This window comes from Leucopleurus acutus (genome assembly GCF_964270905.1).
Source record: "Leucopleurus acutus genome assembly, chromosome: 7".
NCBI lineage: Eukaryota > Metazoa > Chordata > Mammalia > Artiodactyla > Delphinidae > Leucopleurus > Leucopleurus acutus.
The window spans coordinates 8,458,291-8,478,761 of NC_139150.1; the positions used below are offsets into that span (position 1 = coordinate 8,458,291).

Below are 20,471 nucleotides of genomic sequence, written 5' to 3' on the forward strand. Positions count from 1 at the left end.
AGTCACTGTTTGCAGATGACATGATACTATACATAGAGAATCCTAAAGATGCTACCAGAAAACTACTAGAGCTAATCAATGAATTTGGTAGAGTAGCAGGATACAAAATTAATGCACAGAAATCTCCTGCATTCCTATACACTAATGATGAAATATCTGAAAGAGAAATTAAGGAAATACTCCCATTTACCACTGCAACAAAAAGAATAAAATACCTAGGAATAAACCTACCTAAGGAGACAAAAGACCTGTATGCAGAAAACTATAAGACACTGATGAAAGAAATTAAAGATGATAAAAACAGGTGGAGAGATATTGCTATGTTCTTGGATTGGAAGAATCAACATTGTGAAAATGACTATACTACCCAAAGCAATCTACAGATTCAATGCAATCCCTATCAAACTACCAATGTCATTTTTCACAGAATTAGAACAAAAAATCACACAATTTGTATGGAAACACAAAAAACCCAGAATAGCCAAAACAATCTTGAGAAAGAAAAACAGAGCTGGAGGAATCAGGCTCCCGGACTGCAGACTATACTACAAAGCTACAGTAATCCAGACAGTATGGTACTGGCACAAAAACAGAAATATATATCAGTGGAACAGGATAGAAAGCCCAGAGATAAACCCACGCACATATGGTCACCTTATCCTTGATAAAGGAGGCAAGAATATACAATGGAGAAAAGACAGCCTCTTCAATAAGTGGTGCTGGCAAAAACTAGACAGCTACATGTAAAAGAATGAAATTAGAACACTCCCTAACACTATACACAAAAATAAACTCAAAATGGATTAAAGACCTAAATGTAAGGCCAGAAGCTATCAAACTCTTAGAGAAAAACATAGGCAGAACACTCTATGACATAAATCACAGCAAGATCCTTTTTGACCCACCTCCTAGAGAAATGGAAATAAAAACAAAAATAAACAAATGGGACCTAATGAAACTTAAAAGCTTTTGCACAGCAAAGGAAACCATAAACAAGATGAAAAGACAACCCTCAGAACGGGAGAAAATATTTGCAAATGAAGCAACTGACAAAGGATTAATCTCCAAATATACAGGCAGCTCTTGCAGCTCAATATCAAAAAAACAAACAACTGAATCCAAAAATGGGCTGAAGACCTAAATAGACATTTCTCCAAAGAAGATATACAGATTGCCAACAAACACATGAAAGGATGTTCAACATCACTAGTCATTAGAGAAATGCAAATCAAAACTACAATGAGGTATCACCTCACACCAGTCAGAATGGCCATCATCAAAAAATCTACAAACAATAAATGCTGGAGAGGGTGTGGAGAAAAGGGAACCCTCTTGCACTGTTGGTGGGAATGTAAATTGATACAGCCACTATGGAGAACAGTATGGAGGTTCCTTAAATAACTAAAAATAGGACTACCATACGACACAGCAATCCCACTACTGGGCATATACCCTGAGAAAACCATAATTTAAAAAGAGTCGTGTACCACAATGTTCATTGCAGCACTCTTTACAATAGACAGGACACGGAAGCAACCTAAGTGTCCATCGACAGATGAATGGATAAAGAAGATGTGGCACATATATACAATGGAATATTACTCAGCCATAAAAAGAAACAAAATTGAGTTATTTGTAGTGAGGTGGATGGACCTAGAGTCTGTCATACAGAGTGAAGTAAGTCAGAAAGAGAAAAACAAATACCGTATGCTAACACATATATATGGAATCTACAAAAAAAAAATGGTTCTAATGAACCTAGGGGCAGGACAGGAATAAAGACACAGACGTAGGGAATGGACTTGAGGACATGTAGAGAGGGAAGGTTAAGCTGGGACAAAGTGCGAAAGTAGCATTGACATATATATACTATCAAAAGTAAAACAGATAGCTAGTGGGAAGCAGCTGCATGGCACAGGGAGATCAGCTCGGTGCTTTGCGACCACCTAGAGGGGTGGGCTAGGGAGGGTGGGAGGGAGACGCAAGAGAGGGGATATGGGGATATATGTATATGTACAGCTGATTCACTTTGTTATAGAGCAGAAAGTAACAGAACATTGTAACGCAATTATACTCCAATAAAAATGTTTAAAAAAAAAAATGTGGCTGCCCTGAACCGAGATGCTGAAGTGTAAAATACATACCAGATTTCAAAGACAGTACTGAAAAGAAAAGGAAATTATCTTAATTGTTTTTAATATTGATTACATGTTAAAATGATAATATTTTGGATATACTGAGTTAAACAAAATAAACTATTGAAATTCATTTCATTTTTTATTCACTTTTTAAAATATGGCCCCTAGAAAATCTTAAATTGCATATGTAATTCTACACACTTGCTATCACCAGAAGAAGCCACTTACTTCGTTTCACTAAACATCCATGAACATCCTAGATATCTTTCCAAGTCAGAATACAGATTGGTATCAGTCTTTTTAACAGATGATTAGCAGCATATTGACACAGTCCTGATGGACTTTTTTTTACACTTTTACAAGCAATCCTACAGTGAACAGCCTTCTATATACAGCTTCTTGGGCAGCCACACCTCATTGCTAACTCATATTTGCCTCCTGTCCTCTAAAATCGTAGCTCTAGAGACAACCACATGTGTGGTTCAGACTTTCCAACACCTCTACACTTGCGTGCTGCTTTAAAATTTTTTTCCCCAGGAAAACCAGCAGTGAGTCTCACTGTACAGGCCAAATCTCCTGATTTTCCTACAGCATGGTTTGTCAGACTTCATCTCTGTTCAGATCTTCAGCTCTGGAAACCAGACAGCCAAATATAATTTCTCATATTAACCTTCTAAAGCAAAACTAATTTGACTATTGTCTTCCTCCAAGAAAGGAATCTGGTTTGTATTAACTCAAACTCTTAGTGAATAATAAAAGTTGTTTTTTTCCCTTCTCTTAGGAGAACAGACATAATATGAAAATTAATTTTCTCTGTTGGCCCTAAGAGCCCATTATGTCAGCCCGATACAAGACAGCTCCCAATAGCCTTTCTCAGGAAGACTGCTGTTTTTCCAAAAGAAAATTGACAGCTGCAGATCTATTTGTGATTAAATACTTAAGGGCCTGACACACAAAAAAAGAATAATGACATAATATAGAGGGACAAAGGCTGTGAAAACAGCTCACATTAAAATGCTTGTTTACAAGCATGGGGGAAAAAAAAAGAAAAAGAAAAAAAAAATCTAAGAATCTAAGAATCAGGAGAAACATAAGGAAGAAGACAAGAAGGCAACCAAATGCATAATGGACAGCTGTTCTTTTCTGATTCTGTCTTGGCCTGGAAAGCCATCTTTAGGAACACGAAAGCGTTTGTCTTGGCATCAAATTTGTTCTCACAAGGCGTGGGTTATATGCATTACTAATAAGGAAGCCGCTATGTAGGAAGCAATATCTGGGAAAGTGGAAAATATGTTTTCCATTTGTAATTCAAAATCTTCTGTCTATGTAGGGCTCTTCCCTCCCTGTGGCTAAACATAGTAAGCATAATTTAACCACTCAACGAAGGTAGTCTTTTACAATGAGTACTAAAAAATGCAGAAATCCCATTCTGTGATTCTAGGGTGACACCTGGGTATCTATAATTTGGAAAGCTTCCCAAATTTAATGGCACTGTTTTCGGGCAGGGGGGCAATCCAGTATCCATTCCCCTTCTCCTGGTAATAGTAATATGATTTTTCCTTTGGGGAATCCCTTCCTTGTGGTCTCTATGAAGTGATCTAACCCCTCAGTTCTGGGTTGGGCACATGACCCAGGCCCAGCCAATTCGCATGTTTTACCCCCTTCTGGCCAAAATGACTGGTTCACAGATGAGCAGAGAACCCAAGAGATCCAACGAATGTCAAGCCTGGGACGTGCTCTAGAACCTTTGAGAAAGAGGTAATATCTTTCTGCTGGGATTATCCATTGATAGAAAGTAATCATGGACTCATTCATTTTCTTTGCCTCCAAGAGGAAAGACCTTGAGGACAAGGTCAACCCAGAAAATGAAGAAAGATTACTGATGACATTATTTGAGCACCTGGATCTAACCTCTCCTAAAGCTTGGTCTCCCCCAGCATTCTGCAGTTGCATGAACTGATGATTCTCCTCTGCTTGCCATTCATAGCCTTTGATAATCTTTAAAAAAATTTTAACAACTGGTAAGGCACTAATCAGAAAAGGTGCAATGTGTTACTCGTCCTGCTTGTAGCTGAAGGAGAACTGTTCAATGGTGATTACAACTGAGTAGCCAGGAGTAGGAATCACTTGACCACAATCCAAGCCACCACTTTTCACCTGGTATCAGAGCCACAGGCATTGCCTACAGCAAGTGGCTAAGAAAGCAGAATTATGAATGATGGCTGGTAAGTATAATGAGGCAAGATTTGACTTCACTATTAGGGAAAGATAATAGAGTTGCCCAATAACAAAAAGGCTTGCAGTAGTGGGTTCCCTGACCTTAGATGTAATAAGCAGAAGTTGGATGACCAGCTGCAAGTGGTGTTGTAGAAAAGATTCCTGTATTATCCTAGAGGAGTGGTTTTCAAAATATGTCCCTGAGCCAGCAGTACTGGCATTACTTGTGAGCTTGTTAGAAATACAATTCATAGACCCACCCTGACCTAGGAAATCAGAATGGGGGGGGAGGGGCAGAAAACAGTCTTAAGAAGCCCTCCTGGTGATTCTCATATATGTCAGGTTTGAGAACCACTACATTAGACTTGAGAGCACTGGTTCTCAAACACAGTTTCCTAACCCCCAGCCCCAGAGATTCTGATTGAGTAAATTTAGGGTTGGGCTTGAAAATTTGCATTTCTAACAAGTTCCCAGGTAATGCTGACACTGCTGATCTGGGGACCACACTTTAAGTACCACTGTCTGAGAGGTTGACCTAAGAGATGTCTAAAGTTCCATTCAATGTTGAGATTCTTTGATATTGAGGATTTACGCTGCAAATCCAGTCCTACTACGTAACCCTGTTAATGCTTTGATTCACATGTGGTCTGGCTCCACGAAGTGTTGCAGTCAAAATGACACCGCTCAGCAAGAGAGGAGTACTTTAAAATAACTCAGGTTCATCACAAAGTCACAAAAGATAACAGATATATTTCTTAAAATATATCTTAGAGCAACAAAAACAATAGGGAAACCTATTAGCCACACTCAGACAAAGTAGGTGTTTCTGCACCCCCTACAGGTTTTTATTCAGGCAGTCCTAACCAGTGCCCTATGGACCTATTGTCCTTTGCCTCAATCCCTCTTTTCCTAAACCTACAGCTCAAAAAACTACAAGAAAGCAAGGCAGGACCTTGCTCTGAGGACAGGGGAGGAGGAAAAACTGAATGGGCAAAGCTAGAATTTTAATGAGGCATGGGAAGGGAAAAGTTGAGAACCTTCACATAAACATTAATCATTTTTGTCCATAACAGTTATGATTTAGTAATGCTTTGTGCCAGACACTGTTTTTAGCACTTTGCACAAATCAGTTCACTTAAAGCTCACATCAATATTGTGAGCGCGGTGTTACTGTCATTTTACAAATGAGTTAACCAAGGCTCAGAGGGGTTAATCAACTTGTCCAAGGCCACACACACAGCAAGAGAAAAGTCAGAAACCTGAGCCCAGGTCTGTGTCGCTCCAAAGCCCTTGTTCTCGAACACAGCCTGATATGCCTTCCTACAAAATGAGGACAAACACATCTAGGTCAAGCGGCTTCACAGCATCAGCGTCTGGCCCTTCCGCCTCCAGGTTTCCCAGCTAGTCCTCCTCACTGCCACCTGCTTGGAGGCCTCTTGCCTGGGCCCCTCCTTGCTCCTTTGTGTTCATTATGTGTTGTGTCTGCCTGCCAGTTGTCAGCTGATACAGCACTGGTTCCCAAGTCCCAGGCCGCAGACCGGTTTTGATCCTTGGCCTGTAAGGAAGCAGGCCACACAGCGGGAGGCGAGCGGCAGGCGAGTGAGCAAGGCTTCATCTGCTGCTCCCTGTCACTTGTGTTACCACCTGAACTATCCGCCCCAACCCTAGTCCGTGGAAAAATTGTCTTCCACGAAGCTGGTCCTGGTGCCAAAAAGGTTGGGGACCACTGTGATACAGGATAGTCAGCAAAGACAGTTGCCATCCTGAAACAATGCCTTTTTTGCCTTGATGTCACCAAGATGATTGAGTAAATATGGTTAAACCAGATTCTGAAAGGCCCTAAACACAAGGCAGTGGCATTTAAACTTGACACAATAGGAAATGAGAAGTAGTGGGGGACTTTTGGAGTAAGGGAGGCTAATCTGGCATCACACCCACAAATTAGGCCAAGGCTCTCTCCCCTGGCTGTCCATCACAATCACCTGCATCCCACACCCCATTACCACCCTGGACTTCCTGGAACAATAGGCCTGGAGGAGGGACCCACACACTTCTATGGTTAAGATGTTTCACAGGTGACTGTTCTTCGTTGGCCATAAAAGTCCACGATGTCAGCCCAAAACAAGACAGCTCTTAATATTTCTCACTTAAAAGTGAGATGATTTGGATTAATGGATTAAAGAGGTAATTTTTTTTAAAGCAACAGAAACATTAGGAGAAACTGTAGATGAACATTTATCTTTTTAAGTCAGGGAGGCCTTTTCTAACTAAGCATAAACAGGAGGAATAAATTAGTAGATTTGACTAAACTTAAAAAAATGATAATAAAGTCTATCAAAAAAACACCATAAAGAAAGTTAAAAGGCAAATAATGAAGTGCAAAAAATATTTGCTACAGAAGGTGGAGTCAAGATGGCAGTGTGGGAAGACATGGAGTTAGTGTCTCCCCACAACTAGGGCGCCTGCCGGCCGCTGGTGGGAAACTATGACATCCAAGGAGATGGGAAGAACCCCAAAGTGAACTGGTAGGACACAGAGGGACTGAGGGGGGAGGAGAAGTGGAGGCCAGACAGGATCTGCACCCCTGAGGCTGGGGAGATCAGGAGAGGCAGGTGTGAGAGGCCCTCCCAGGCCGGAGGAGCAGGAGAGGAGAAGAGTGCATCTGCCCCGCCCACTTGAGCCCAAGGAGCCTGCCGGGCTGCCTGGTGAGGTCCCCTGCCCTCTGAGACCAGGGGTGGGGGGCACGACTGGGCCCCTTCTGTTCCTTGACCCTAAGACCCACCCCCCACAGTCCCCAGGGCCTTTTCCAGCCCCGTGGGTCCTAAGCATAGGCCCTGCCCACCACCCAAACCTTGCAAAAAAATATGTCACACATGAAGGAGCAAGGTAAAAACCTACAAACTAAATAGATAAAGAGGAAATAGGCAGTCTACCTGAAAAAGAATTCAGAGTAATGATAGTAAAGATGATCCAGAATCTCGGAAATAGAATGGAGGCACAGATTGAGAAAATACAAGATATGTTTAACAGAGATCGAGAAGAACTAAAGAACAAACAAACAGAGATGAACAACACAATAACTGAAATGAAAAATACACTAGAAGGAATCAATAACAGAATAACTGAGGCAGAAGAACGAATAAGTGAGCTGGAAGACAAAATGGTGGGAATAACTGCCGAGGAACAGAATAAAGAAAAAAGAATGAAAAGGATTGAAGACAATCTCAGAGACCACTGGGACAACACTAAATGCACCAACATTCGAATTATAGGGGTCCCAGAAGAAGAAGAGAAAAAGGAAGGGACTGAGAAAATATTTGAAGAGATTATAGTCGAAAACTTCCCTAACATGGGAAAGAAAATAGTCACCCAAGTCCAGGAAGCACAGAGAGTCCCATACAGGGTAAACCCTAGGAAAAACACACCAAGACACATATTAATCAAACTAACAAAAATTAAATTCAAAGAAAACATATTAAAAGGAGCAAGGGAAAAACAAAAAATAACATACAAAGGAATACCCATAAGGTTATCAGCTGATTTTTCAGCAGAAACTCTGCAGGCCAGAAGGGAGTGGCAGGATATACTTTAAGTGATGAAAGAGAAGAAACTACAACCAAGATTACTCTACCCAGCAAGGATCTCATTCAGATTCAATGGAGAAGTCAAAAGCTCTTCAGACAAGCAAAAGCTAAGAGAATTCAGCACCACAAAACCAGCTTTACAACAAATGCTAAAGGAACTTCTCTATACGGGAAACACAAGAGAAGGAAAAGACCCACAAAAGCAAACCCAAAACAATTAAGAAAATGGTAATAGGAACATACATATCGATAATAACCTTGTAAATGGGTTAAATGCCCCAACCAAAAGACACAGACTGGCTGAATGGATACAAAAACGAGACCCATATATATGCTATCTACAAGAGACCCACTTCAGACCTAGGGACACATACAGACTGAAAGTGAAGGGATGGAAAAAGATATTCCATGCAAATGGAAATCGAAAGAAAGCCAGAGTAGCAATACTTGTATCAGATAAATAGACTTAAAATAAAGACTGTTACAAGAGATAAGGAGGAACACTACATAATGATCAAGGGATTCATCCAAGAAGAAGAAATAACAATTAAATGCTTATGCACCCAACATAGAAGTACCTCAATACATAAGGCAAATGCTAATAACCATGAAAGGAGAAATCGACAGTAACACAATAATAGTAGGGGACTTTAACACCCCACTTACACCAATGGACAGATCATCCGAACAGAAAATAAATAAGGAAACACAAGCTATAAATGACACAATAGACCAGATAGATCTAATTGATATTAATAGAACATTCCACCCGAAAGTGGCAGAATACATTTTCTTCTCAAGTGCGCATGGAACATTCTCCAGGATAGATCACATCTTGGGTCACAAATCAAGCCTTGGAAAATTTAAGAAAGTTGAAGTCGTATCAAGCATCTTTTCTGACCACAATGCTATGAGATTGGAAATCAGTTACAGGAAAAAAAAACTGTAAAAACCACAAACACATGGAGGCTAAACAGTGCACTACTAAATAACCAAGAGATCACTGAAGAAATCAAAGAAGAAATTAAAAAATACATAGAAACAAATGACAATGAAAACACAATGACCCAAAACCTATGGGATGCAGCAAAAGCAGTTCTAAGAGGGTAGTTTGTAGCAATACAATCTCACCTCAAGAAACAAGAAAAATCTCAAATAAACAAACTAAACCTACACATAAAACAACTAGAAAAGAACAACAAAGAAAACCCAAAGTCAGTAGAAGGAAAGAAATCATAAAGATCAGAGCTAAATAAAGGAAATAGAAATGAAGAAAACAGTAGCAAAGATCAATAAAACTAAAAGCTGGTTCTTTGAGAAGATAAACAAAATTGATAAACCCTTAGCCAGACTCATCAAGAAAAAAAGGGAGAGGACACAAATCAATAAAAATAGAAATGACAAAGGAGAAGTCACAACTGACACTGAAGAAATACAAAGGATTTTAAGAGACTACTACAAACAACTATATGCCAGTAAAATGGACAACCAGGAAGAAATGGACAAATTCTTGGAAAGGTACAATTTTCTAAGACTGAAACACCAAGAATTAGAAAATATAAACAGACCTATCACAAGTAATGAAATTGAAACTGTAATTAAAAATCTTCCAGCAAACAAAAGTCCAGGACCAGATGGCTTCACAGGAGAATTCTATCAAACATTTAGAGAAGAGCTAACACCAATCCTTCTCAAAGTCTTCCAAAATACAGCAGAGGGAGGAACACTCCCAAACACATTCTACGAGGCCACCATCACTCTGATACCAAAACCAGACAAAGGTGTTACAGAAAAAGAGAACTACAGTACAATATCTCTGATGAACATAGATGCAAAAATCCTAAACAAAATACTAGCAAACAGAATCCAACAGCACATTAAAAGGATCATACACCATGATTTATCCCAGGGATGCAAGGATTCTTCAATATATGCAAATCAATCAATGTGATACACCACATTAACAAATTAAGGAATAAAAACTATATGATCATCTCAATAGATGCAGAAAAAGCTTTTGTCAAAATTCAACACCCATTTATGATAAAAACTCTCCAGAAAATGGGCATAGAGGGACCCTACCTCAACATAATAAACGCCATATATGACAAACCCACAACAAGCATCATACTCAATGGTGAAAAACTGAAAGCATTTCCACTAAGATCAGGAAAAAGACAAGGATGTTCACTCTTGCCACTCTTATTCAACATAGTTTTGGAAGTCCTAGCCACAGCAATCAGAGAAGAAAAAGAAATAAAAGGAATACAAATTGGAAAAGAAGAAGTAAAGCTGTCACTGTTTACTGATGATATGACACTATACATAGAAAATCCTAAAGATGCCATCAGAAAACTACTAGAACTAATCAATGAATTTGGTAGGGTTGGAGGATAAAAAATTAATGCACAGAAACCTCTGGCATTCCTATAAACCAACAACAAAAAATCAGAAAGAAAAACTAAGGAAACACTCCTACTTACCATTGCAACAAAAAGAATAAAATACCTAGGAATAAACCTACCTAAGAAGGTGAAAGACTTGTACTCAGAAAACTATATGACGCTGATGAAAGAAATCAAAGATGACATAAACAGATGGAGAAATATACCATGTTCTTGGAATGAAGAATCAATACTGTGAAAATGACTATACTACCCAAAGCAATCTACAGATTCAATGCAATCCCTATCAAACCATCTATGGCATTCTTCACAGAAGTAGAACAAAAAATTTTACAATTTATATGGAAACACAAAAGACCCCGAATAGCCAAAGCAATCTTGAAAAAGAAAAACAGAGTTGGAGGAATCAGGTTCCCTGACTTCAAACTATACCACAAAGCTACAGTAATCAAGACAGTATGGTACTGGTACAAAAACAGAAATATAGATCAATGGTACAAGGTAGAATGCCCAGAGAAAAACCCACGCACATATGGGTACCTAATTTACGACAAAGGAGGCAAGAACATACAATGGAGAAAAGACAGCCTCTTCAGTAGGTGGTGCCAGGAAAACTGGACAGCTACATGTAAAAGAATGAAATTAGAACACTCCCTAACACCATACACAAAAATAAACTCCAAATGAATTAAAGACTTAAATATAAACCAGGCACTATAAAACTCTTAGAGGAAAACATAGGAAAACCACTCTTTGACATAAACCACAGCAAGATCTTTTTTGACCCACCTCCTAGAGTAATGGAAATCAAAATAAACAAATGGGACTTAATTAAATTTAAAAGCTTTTGCACAGCAAAGGAAACCATAAACAAGACAAAAAGACAACCCTCAAAATGGGAGAAAATATTTGCCAATGAAACAACAGACAAAGGATTAATCTCCAAATATACAAACAGCTCATGGAGCTCAATATCAGAAAAACAAACAATCCAGTTAAAAAATGGGTAGAAGAAAAAAAAAAAATGGGTGGAAGACCTATATAGACATTTCACCAAGGAAGACATACAGATGGCCAGGAGGCACACGAAAAGATGCTCAACATCACTAATTATTAGAGAAATGCAAATCAAAACTACAGTGAGGTATCTATCACCTCAGGCCAGTCAGAATGGCTATTATCAAAGAATCTAGAAACAATAAATGCTGGAAAGGGTGTGGTGAAAAGGGAACCCTCCTGCACTGTTGGTGGGAATGTAAATTGATACAACCACTATGGAAAACAGTATGGAGGTTCCTTAAAAAACTACAAACAGAACTACCATATGACTCAGCAGTTCCACTATTGGGCATATTCCCTGAGAAAACCATAATTCAAAAAGAGTCACGTACCACAATGTTCATTGCAGCACTATTTACAATAGCCAGGACATGGAAGCAACCTAAGTGTCCATCGACAGATGAATGGATAAAGAAGATGTGGCACATATATACAATGGAATATTACTCAGCCATAAAAAGAAACGAAATTGAGTTATTTGTAGTAAGGCGGATGGACCTAGAGTCTGTCACACACGGTGAAGTAAGTTATAAAGAGAAAAACAAATACCGTATGCTAATGCATATATATGGAATCTAAAAATATTAAAAATAAAAATGGTACTGAGAACCTAGTTGCAGGGCAGGAATAAAGAGGTAGACATAGAGAATGGACTTGATGACATGGGTTGGGAGGGCGAAGCTGGGGCGAAGTGAGAGTAGCACCGACATATATACACTACGGAACGTAAAATAGTTGGCTGGTGGGAAGCAGCAGCATAGCACAGGGAGATCAGCTGGGTGCTTTGCGATGACCTAGAGGGGTGGGATAGGGAGGATGGGAGGGAGGCTCAAGAGGGAGGGGATATGGGGACATGTGTATTCATATGGCTGATTCGCTTTGTTGTGCAATAGAAACTAACACTGTATTGTGAAGCAATTATACTCCAATAAAGATCTATTAAAAACAAATTAAAGTAGCTGGAAAAAAAAGTTGCTACATATTTGACAAAAAAATTAATTTCCTTAATAAATAAAAAGAGCTATTCAATAAGGAAAAGATAAATATTCCAAAGGAAAACTGGACAAAGTACATTACATATATTCATTTGAAGAAGAAATACAAATTATGAATAAATGTGAGAAAAAAGTTTCACCTCACTACAAAACATGGAAATTCAAATTAAAACAAGGTATCACTTTGGCAAATGTTTATAAATGATAATGCCTAGCAGTGAGGATGAGAAAAAACAGGCACGTTTATATGCTCTTGGGAGAACTATCAACTGGCACAACTTTCTGGTGGGCAATTTGGCCTTACGCTTCAAAAACCTTTAAAATGTTCACTTTCTGGGATCCAATAATCTCTATCACTTCTATGAATTTATCTTAAGGAGATGACTACCTCTTACAGACTCATACACGGACTAATGTACATGGATTCAATGTGTCTTTAGTACGAGTAAGAAACTGGTAATAAACTGCATGTACAATAATAAAGGATGGGTTAAATACATTGTCTTCCAACAAACTAATTATTTTTATAATCACAGAAATGGTAATCATTATTTCTATGGTTTATATAATAATATCATGGAGTGTTAAACAGAGGGAAACACCTTTGGAGGCTAAGAAGTCATTTAGTCTTTCAGGTGTAACATCATGAAGACAAAGGAGGAGGTGGTAAAAAGTGAGAGTTCAGAGGAAGAGAGAAATTTTCTAAACCAGTGCTGCACAATATTGGAAACATTAGTCATATGTGGCTATTTAAATTTAAAGTTAAATAAAATTTAAAATTCATTTCCTTAGTTGCATGAGCCATATTTCAAGAGCTCAATACCCACAGGCGTATAGTGGTTACAGTATCAGACAGGATGGACTATAGAATGCCTCCGTTATCACAGAAAGTTCTATTGGACAGTGCTGCTCTAAACATTCTACCTCAGGCCTGGATCCAGCTTTTGACTCATCTCTTCAGCCTCATCTCTTGGTGCACTTTCCATCCTTCATGCTCCAGCAACAAGAGTGTAAGCATCAGAAGGGCGGAGACCATATTTGCCTGGTGCTCCCGGTCTAGTGGGGAAGAGGTGTTATCCGGGTAATTATACACAGTGGTGTGTGGACTAGCAGTCAATGTGTAGATTGTTGATACAGCACAGAGCTCAGGCCGGGGTTCAGGGAAGACTTCCCAGAGGAGGGGTCGCCGTTACCCAAAAAGTAAAGACAAGACTATTCTAAGTAGAGAAAAGAGCATGGTATGAGTAAAGGCACAGATGAGAGATAGCACAGCATAAGGGAATAATTACCAGCTGGTCAGGCATTTATTTATTCAAGAGATAGTAAATACCTGTGATGGGCCAGGCCTGAGCCAGCCTCCGAGGACAGAGCAGTGAACAGCTATGGTCCCTGTCCTCAGGATGCTTATACTTTCATCAGGTACTTCCGAAGCACCAAGGGTGAGGTGAGGTGACAAGGGCCTGGCATCTCATAGTAAGGGTCCTGTTTTTTATCCTAGCAATTGAACCCTCTTTTCTGCCACAGGGAGGGCCAGAGTCCCACTTCCTATCTTTCTCCCCTTCCTCTGCCCCAGTCCCCATCGCGGCCCTGGGAGATGGAGAGCTCCTGGGAGGGGGCAGGGGAGGTAAGGCATGGGAGGGGCACAGTGGACAGTGCAGTAAGACTCTTCCAGCGGCCAATGAGAATGTGGATTTGAGACGTGGAAGAATAAAGATGGGAAGTGTAGTTGGGGGGCTGCTGGAGTATTCTAGAAGGGACCAGGGACTGAAAAATGGGAGGGCCCACTTCAGCGGCATTGGAGCGGGAGAAGACACTCCAAGTTAAGGAAATGCCCTCTGAGGGAAGGAATCTCGCCGAGCAGAGGGAGCGCCACCGAGCGCGGCGGGGGAGGGCGTGTCTTCCGGGCAAGGTTCCAGGGAGAAGAAGGACCCGGACACATCAGGCGAGTTCCCCAAGCCAAGGAAGCGGGCGGGAGGGGCACGGGCACCCCTGGCAGAGGAACGGCATCGGCGGGTCAGAGGGGCAGGAGGGGCCGGGCATGTCGGGGGCCACCGGCCAGGATGGGCGGGGCCATGAGGCAGCAGGTGTGCGTTACCTGGGGAGCCAGGCTAGGAAGGCTGGAGCTGGCCTGGGTCCTGGGGCAGCTCAGAGGGACTCCCCGGTGAGGGAGACCTACCTCCCTTGGACTTCAGGGGGGCTATTTCCCGACCTTGTCCTTGAACATTTACAAGAGGCGGGCAGGGCAAATTCTCCACAGCCCGAAATCCGCCTAGAGCCACGGCTTTGCTCGGGGCCTGACAAGGGACCGACGCTTTGGGGGCGTCTCAACGACGCTTTGGACCCGTCCAGTCGGGTCTGGATTCCCGACTCCCGTCAGGTGCTTCTCTGGGGCAACCCCCTCCCGCACCTGCCGCTCGGACAGCCCAGCCCCCTTCGACTCCCGGCCGCTGTGCTCAGGCTCCTCGCCAGATCTCTTCAGACCACCACCCCAGCCGAGACCCCTCCCCCCGCCGCGACCTCGCGGCCCTCGGTCCCCTCAGACGGCCACCCCCCACGTGGCCGGCTCCCCACTTCCGCCCCTCCCGGCCGCACCCCTCCCGGGCCGCTGTACCTGGGGCTCTCGAAGCTGCACCCCCTGCGCCGCAGCGCCGCCCTCTTCTGCCGCAGGAGCGCAGCGGCCGCCCCGCCGGGCTCTGGCTCCATCGCCCCGGGCGGGGGCCGCGGGCTCGGGCGCACTCGGGTGGGCTCGGGCCTCGGCGGGGCTCGGCGGGCCGCTCGGCTCGCGCGCCGCAGCCCACACCCCGCCCCGCGCGCCTCTGCCCGGCCTAGGCCCCGCCCTGGCTCCGCCCCGAACTTCGGTCCGGCCGCTCCGTGCCCCTCGGCGGGATCTAGGCCCCGCCCTGGACACGCCCTAAGGCTCAGTCCCGCCCACTCTGTGCTCCTCAGCCAGGTCCAGACCCCGCCCAACCCCGCCCCGAACTGCGGCCCAGCCCACTCCGCGCCTCTCAGCCAGGTCCAGACCCCACCCCAGCTCCGCTCCGCACTCCAGCCACGCCCCTCCCGCACAGACCTCGCGGGGTTCCCTGTGTGGGTTGTCAGCACCTCTGCTGGGCCCACAAGCCTAAAATGCCACCCCGTCCTCAGCTCCGGACAGTCCACGGCCCTTCCCCTCCCGCTCCGTGGCCCTCAGCACCGACGCAGGCCCTACCCACGTACCCTCCCACTACTGAGCGCTCGCGCGCGGCTTCCGCCCTCACCCCAAGGGTCGGCTCCTCAGAGAGTCGCCCCTCCACATCTCAGTACCTCTCGGCCCTTTCTAACGTAGCACCGTCCCCTCTTAGGGCCGCCTTTCCCCGTGCCCCAACCATAGACAAGGCCCTGCTTTTTCTCTCCAAAGCACCCCCTCTCCCCGCCTCGACAGTGCCGGCCAAGCTCAAGCTCCCAGCCCTGCTCAACCCAGCCCGGACAGTCCCCGCCCACAGCACCGCCTCCGCATGTGGCCCCGCCCACTCACCTCACCTCCGCGGGTGCCCTGGCCCTGGCCTGCTGGCTACATTCTCGGGTGTGATGTAGGCCCTCGAGGCTAAATAGGAATTCTAGCGTAGAGTCTGCGTTAGCTCGCCGATCTCTCCATCCATCAAAAGGAGGTACTGCTTTCTCCAAGTGCTGTTTGTGGTGCCTATCGCGGTGAGGCTGAGGGGCTGCAGCTTTGCAGGCTTGAGCTGTAGTCTTGACTTCATCACTTTCCTGCACCGTCAGATGCATCCATCTCACAGCCCTCGAACACTGCCCTGGGGCTGAGGGCAGCGACCCCATCCGGGTGAAGCTGTGGGTCACTGTACCGTCTAAGACGTGAGGAGCAGGTGAGCCCTCAGCCAGCGGGGCTTGTCATAGCTAGGGAGGTGTGGCTATACTGGCCCGGAACCGGGGTGGTGGAGCAGAGGCTGCGGAGTGTGTGTGCAGGAGCCTGAGCTTGGAGAGTCGGCCACTGCAGCTTTGGAAGGCACTAGCTGGGAAGCTGAGGCAGGCGGGACCAGGGGTCCCCATGGTCATCTTGGATCATGTCACCCCCTGGTGCACACTCCCTCAATAACTTCAAGGTGCTTTCCCAGAAGGCCTGGACTCCTTCACTGCCGGACATTCCAGCAGAGAAGCCAGTCTGGAGAGAGAATGTAGGGGAGAGAAAAGATGGAGGGGGCTTCTTCCCATTTCTCCTTCCTGCCCCTTGAGACTTCACTTCCGTCCTCCCCTCGGGTTTCCATGGGACAATCCTTGTAAGACGGTGCCTCTTCTCTTAAGCAAGCCAGAGTGGGTTTCCGGGTTTTGCTTAGCATCATGAACTCCCCTCAACGCATCTTTTCAGACTGGAACCCCATTGCTCCCCCAAATCCTTTACTCAGTGAGACTGGGTTGCTTGTCTCCCCAAATTATCCTGCTCCTTCTCTTCTGTCTTCCTGCCTCTCCCACCCACCATGGGTTCAGCGATCTCTGCAATGACTCTCCAAACGCCTCTGCCCTCTAAACCTTCCCCCAATCCCCCAGGTGCCTCCCCGGAGTGCCCACAGCACTGACTCTGTCCCTCCCCGAGGGCACTGCTCCTGTATGTCATTTATGCTCTAGTAACCTCTTAGCTGAGCGCCCACACCTCCTTCGCGTCTGTGTCTGGCACAGCAACTGTTGGCTAAATAAACGCACGTGACTTTAATAAATTGAGCAATATTCACTGGAAAACACATTTAATTTCAAAGTAAACAAAATGTTTACACTAAACTATTTAATTAGTGAAACAATTATCAGTGTAACAAGCTGAAAAATACAGCAACTTGATACAAGACTGAGGTAACAAAATACTTCACCAAAAATCTAAAGAATCCCACAGAGGGCTGATGTTCAGTGGTTACTGTGGATGAGACAATTCACAAGAATTAGGGAAAGTCCTTACACAACTGCATGCAGGGGGTCTGCCGGGAAAAAAGACAGCCCAGGAGAGTGCAACAGATTGAACAGGAGACAAATTAAAATGTAAAAACTGATTTTCAACTTACTTTGAATAATACATAAGAAATTGAAAACTACTCTCTATGCAACATTTTGAATGCTAAGTGGAAAACCATGCATTTTGGCACAGAATTTATTGAAGATTATACCATACTAATAAATTAACCACTATTGTTTCATTATTGAATGGTCACAGTCATTCAGAAATGGAGAAAGAGATGAGTGGTTATAGAACCGACAGATGATCCATCGCTGCTGCTGCGAGCAGGGGTTTCGGGGCTGCCCGTGGCGCACACACACTTGTGCCACACCAGCGGCGAGGTGGTCCATGGGACGAGTTCTCGACACCCAAGGAGATGCAGCTCTCACTCATGCTGTACTTGTCTTTAACATTGAAATTAAAACCAAAAAACCTCTGAAGTAAATGCTGTGAGCATTCTGACCCTACCCTCCGGCTCCACCTCGGAGTCCTCACTGTGTTCAGCCGTAGCTCTGTGCCTGGCTGTTCTGTGCCAACCAGTCGCTAGGACAGCAACTGGACTATTCAGTCTGTTGAGCTCTTTGAAGCTTTTCTGGAGGAATCTGCACCTGGTTTCTACCCTGTGCTAGGAGGGAGGCAAGGTCTTGCTGGGAGAGAGGAAATGGCATGGTGAAGATTATTTGTTCGTTGAGGGGTCAGCTCCATGAGGGCAGGGCTTGGGTTTGTCTTGTTCTCAGACATTTCTATCCTGGGTGGAGCCTGGCACACAGGAAGCACTCACAAGAGATGAGAATCAATGGATGAATGGGTGGCTTCACACAGAGGATCTGTTATTTCAGAGGGACTCTTGTAGTTTTTTTTTTTTTTCTTTTTAAAACATGAAGTCCCCCAACATGCAGAATAATGTGGGGCTGATTAAAGTGCTTCATGAAAGTCACAAAAAATAAGTTAGGTTGTGTTTTTAGCAATGTTCACCTGGTTCTAAGCAACAGTAACGTGGATCCAGAGCTCTAGACTCCGCCTGTGGAATGGAAGCAGACCCTGCTTGCGAATGACTTCCTGTTTCCATGGACCATTTTTCCACCTGTACAGTGGCATCCTAAAAGATACACTTCTTGGGCTTGGGAGGTGGGAGGAAGACGATGAAAGAAATACTGGCCATATTGGTAAGAAAAAACACTTTATAAACTCAGTTGGCAAGAGAGAGCGGGTTCTTTCATAAGCAGAACCCCTTCAAGTGTCTTCTCTTTAGGGTCCACAGGGGACAGGGTGATGAACGGGCAGGCTTCTTCAGGGAGGGAAGGGAGGCCACACTGTCCCACTGGGCACGCTCAGAACAATATTTCTACTGCTTTCCACCAAATCTATCCTCCACAAAGTTTCAGTTGTCAGAATGCACTTAGCTGACCTTGAGTTACAAAATGTGTTGGACTGAGAGGGGTGAGAATTACTCCCGGGGAGAGGGGAGTGAGCTGTGTGGGCGGCATCCTGAGGATACCTGCTACCTACTCCACAGTTTGTAGATAGCATTCTAAAACTTTCATCCTGGGCTGCCATGATCTCTCTGCTTAACAAAAAATGATACAACATATGCATGCAAGACACGTCACCTTCAATGTTTTCACAGACATTTGTGCACCATGGCTAGTCAAAGAGCAAGACCCAGAAATGCTACCTTCCAGGGCCAGAATCTACCCGGGGACTTTCCCCTTTGGGGATTTGTGCCTGTCCCCCTCTGTCCCTGGCTTGCAGGCCTCCTCACCTGCAGCTTGAGGGACAAACCAACACTGGAAAGACGATCAGCACTTAACTCACATGCTTGGCCCAGAGCCCCTGCTGGGAGAGAGCCAAGTGCCTTACAGCCTCATGTGCAGGACTCTTCTGGTAAGTTCAAGGTTCTTACCAGTTCTATGAGAATCCAAGCTAGGAATGTTTCCGGGAGGGGACATGGGGTCAATCTCAATTTTAGTGAGAAGACTAGACACTTTGAAAAGAATTGCAATTGTGCTATTTCAAAATTAGGCTCAGAGGAGAACATTTGTAAAGACAAGGAAAATCTGTAAAGGGGAGGAAAGTGCCTGATTTAGTGTGAGTCTGAAATTTTGAGGTTTTTGGATTGGCTTCTATAATTTCATGTCAGAAAAACCAGGAGAGTTTGAAGAGTAGAGAAATTCAAGGAAAGTAGTCTGGCAATTTCATTCAAACTTAAGACTTAAAAAAAAATTAACAGGTAGAATCAGATTCAATGTAAGTTAAAGCGTTAACACTGCATGGTTCTGGTGAGAGATGTTTGGAGTGTCTGCTGTATTCATTCAGCCTCCAGATGCTAATTTGAGCAGTTGTTGGTATGAATTAGGTGCATGCATTCGACCCCAGCTGCGTGAGGGTGTGCAATGCACCGATGACCAAGGTTTGCTGGTCTCAATTTCACCATCTGGAGTTTCTCCTGGCACGAAAGTATTCTAGATTTTGCTCTGAAGGAGGGTTAGTTACGGAGCATAGTAAGACTCAACCACAAAATAAGACCTGATGACAATTACTTTCCTCACCAATTCATCTGAATTTTCAGAAAAGTGGTCACCGTTTGATCAAAATACAGTGGTGGGTCCTTTGGTGGTTCTTAAGTCGACCTATTATTACAGTTTATCGGTTAAGATGTTGTTTTGAAGCATCTTGCCCAGAAACTCTTAAGAGTCGTTTGGTGTCTGATCAGTGTGAGCTCTGAAACCACAATAGCAACAAGGACCCAGAAATTCAGTCTCTTTCAGAAAATCATTAAGAGTTTCCTTCTCAGAATTAGGACACCCAGATTAAAAAAAAAGAGAGAGGGGGAAAGAGAGGGAGGGAGAGGGAAGGAGAGAGGGTGGGGAAGGGCTGAAGGGAGAAGCTATGGTGATAAAAGCTACCATAAATAAAGCTAATTTTTATTCATTACTTTAAATAAAAATGTATTTGTGCAAAATAAAAGTCACTTAAAAGTATGACAAGGAGTGACAGACGAAGGACATTGTTCACCTGAAGAGCTCTCAGCCGAAAGCAGAGCTCGGACCGTCCCCTCCCCAGGGCTTTGCTCTCGTCACCATGGTCGTCAACAA

The 20,471-nt window shown here is 43.9% G+C and overlaps 1 protein-coding gene across 3 annotated transcripts in view; it reads right to left on the reverse strand.

The window, feature by feature from the left end:
- Positions 1 to 15,125, reverse strand: part of GARNL3 (GTPase activating Rap/RanGAP domain like 3) — a gene marked incomplete at both ends in the record, with an annotated part of 153,893 nt that extends 138,768 nt beyond the window's left edge. For 2 of the 3 annotated variants that reach the window (XM_082843293.1, XM_082843294.1), the window contains one exon: positions 15,010 to 15,101. In XM_082843293.1, coding sequence (XP_082699419.1) covers positions 15,010 to 15,101 — 92 coding nt within the window. Of the gene's footprint in view, positions 1 to 15,009 lie in introns of all 3 variants that reach the window. The other variant, XM_082843295.1, reaches the window with a different exon arrangement.
- Between the last annotated feature and the right edge of the window lie 5,346 nt (positions 15,126 to 20,471).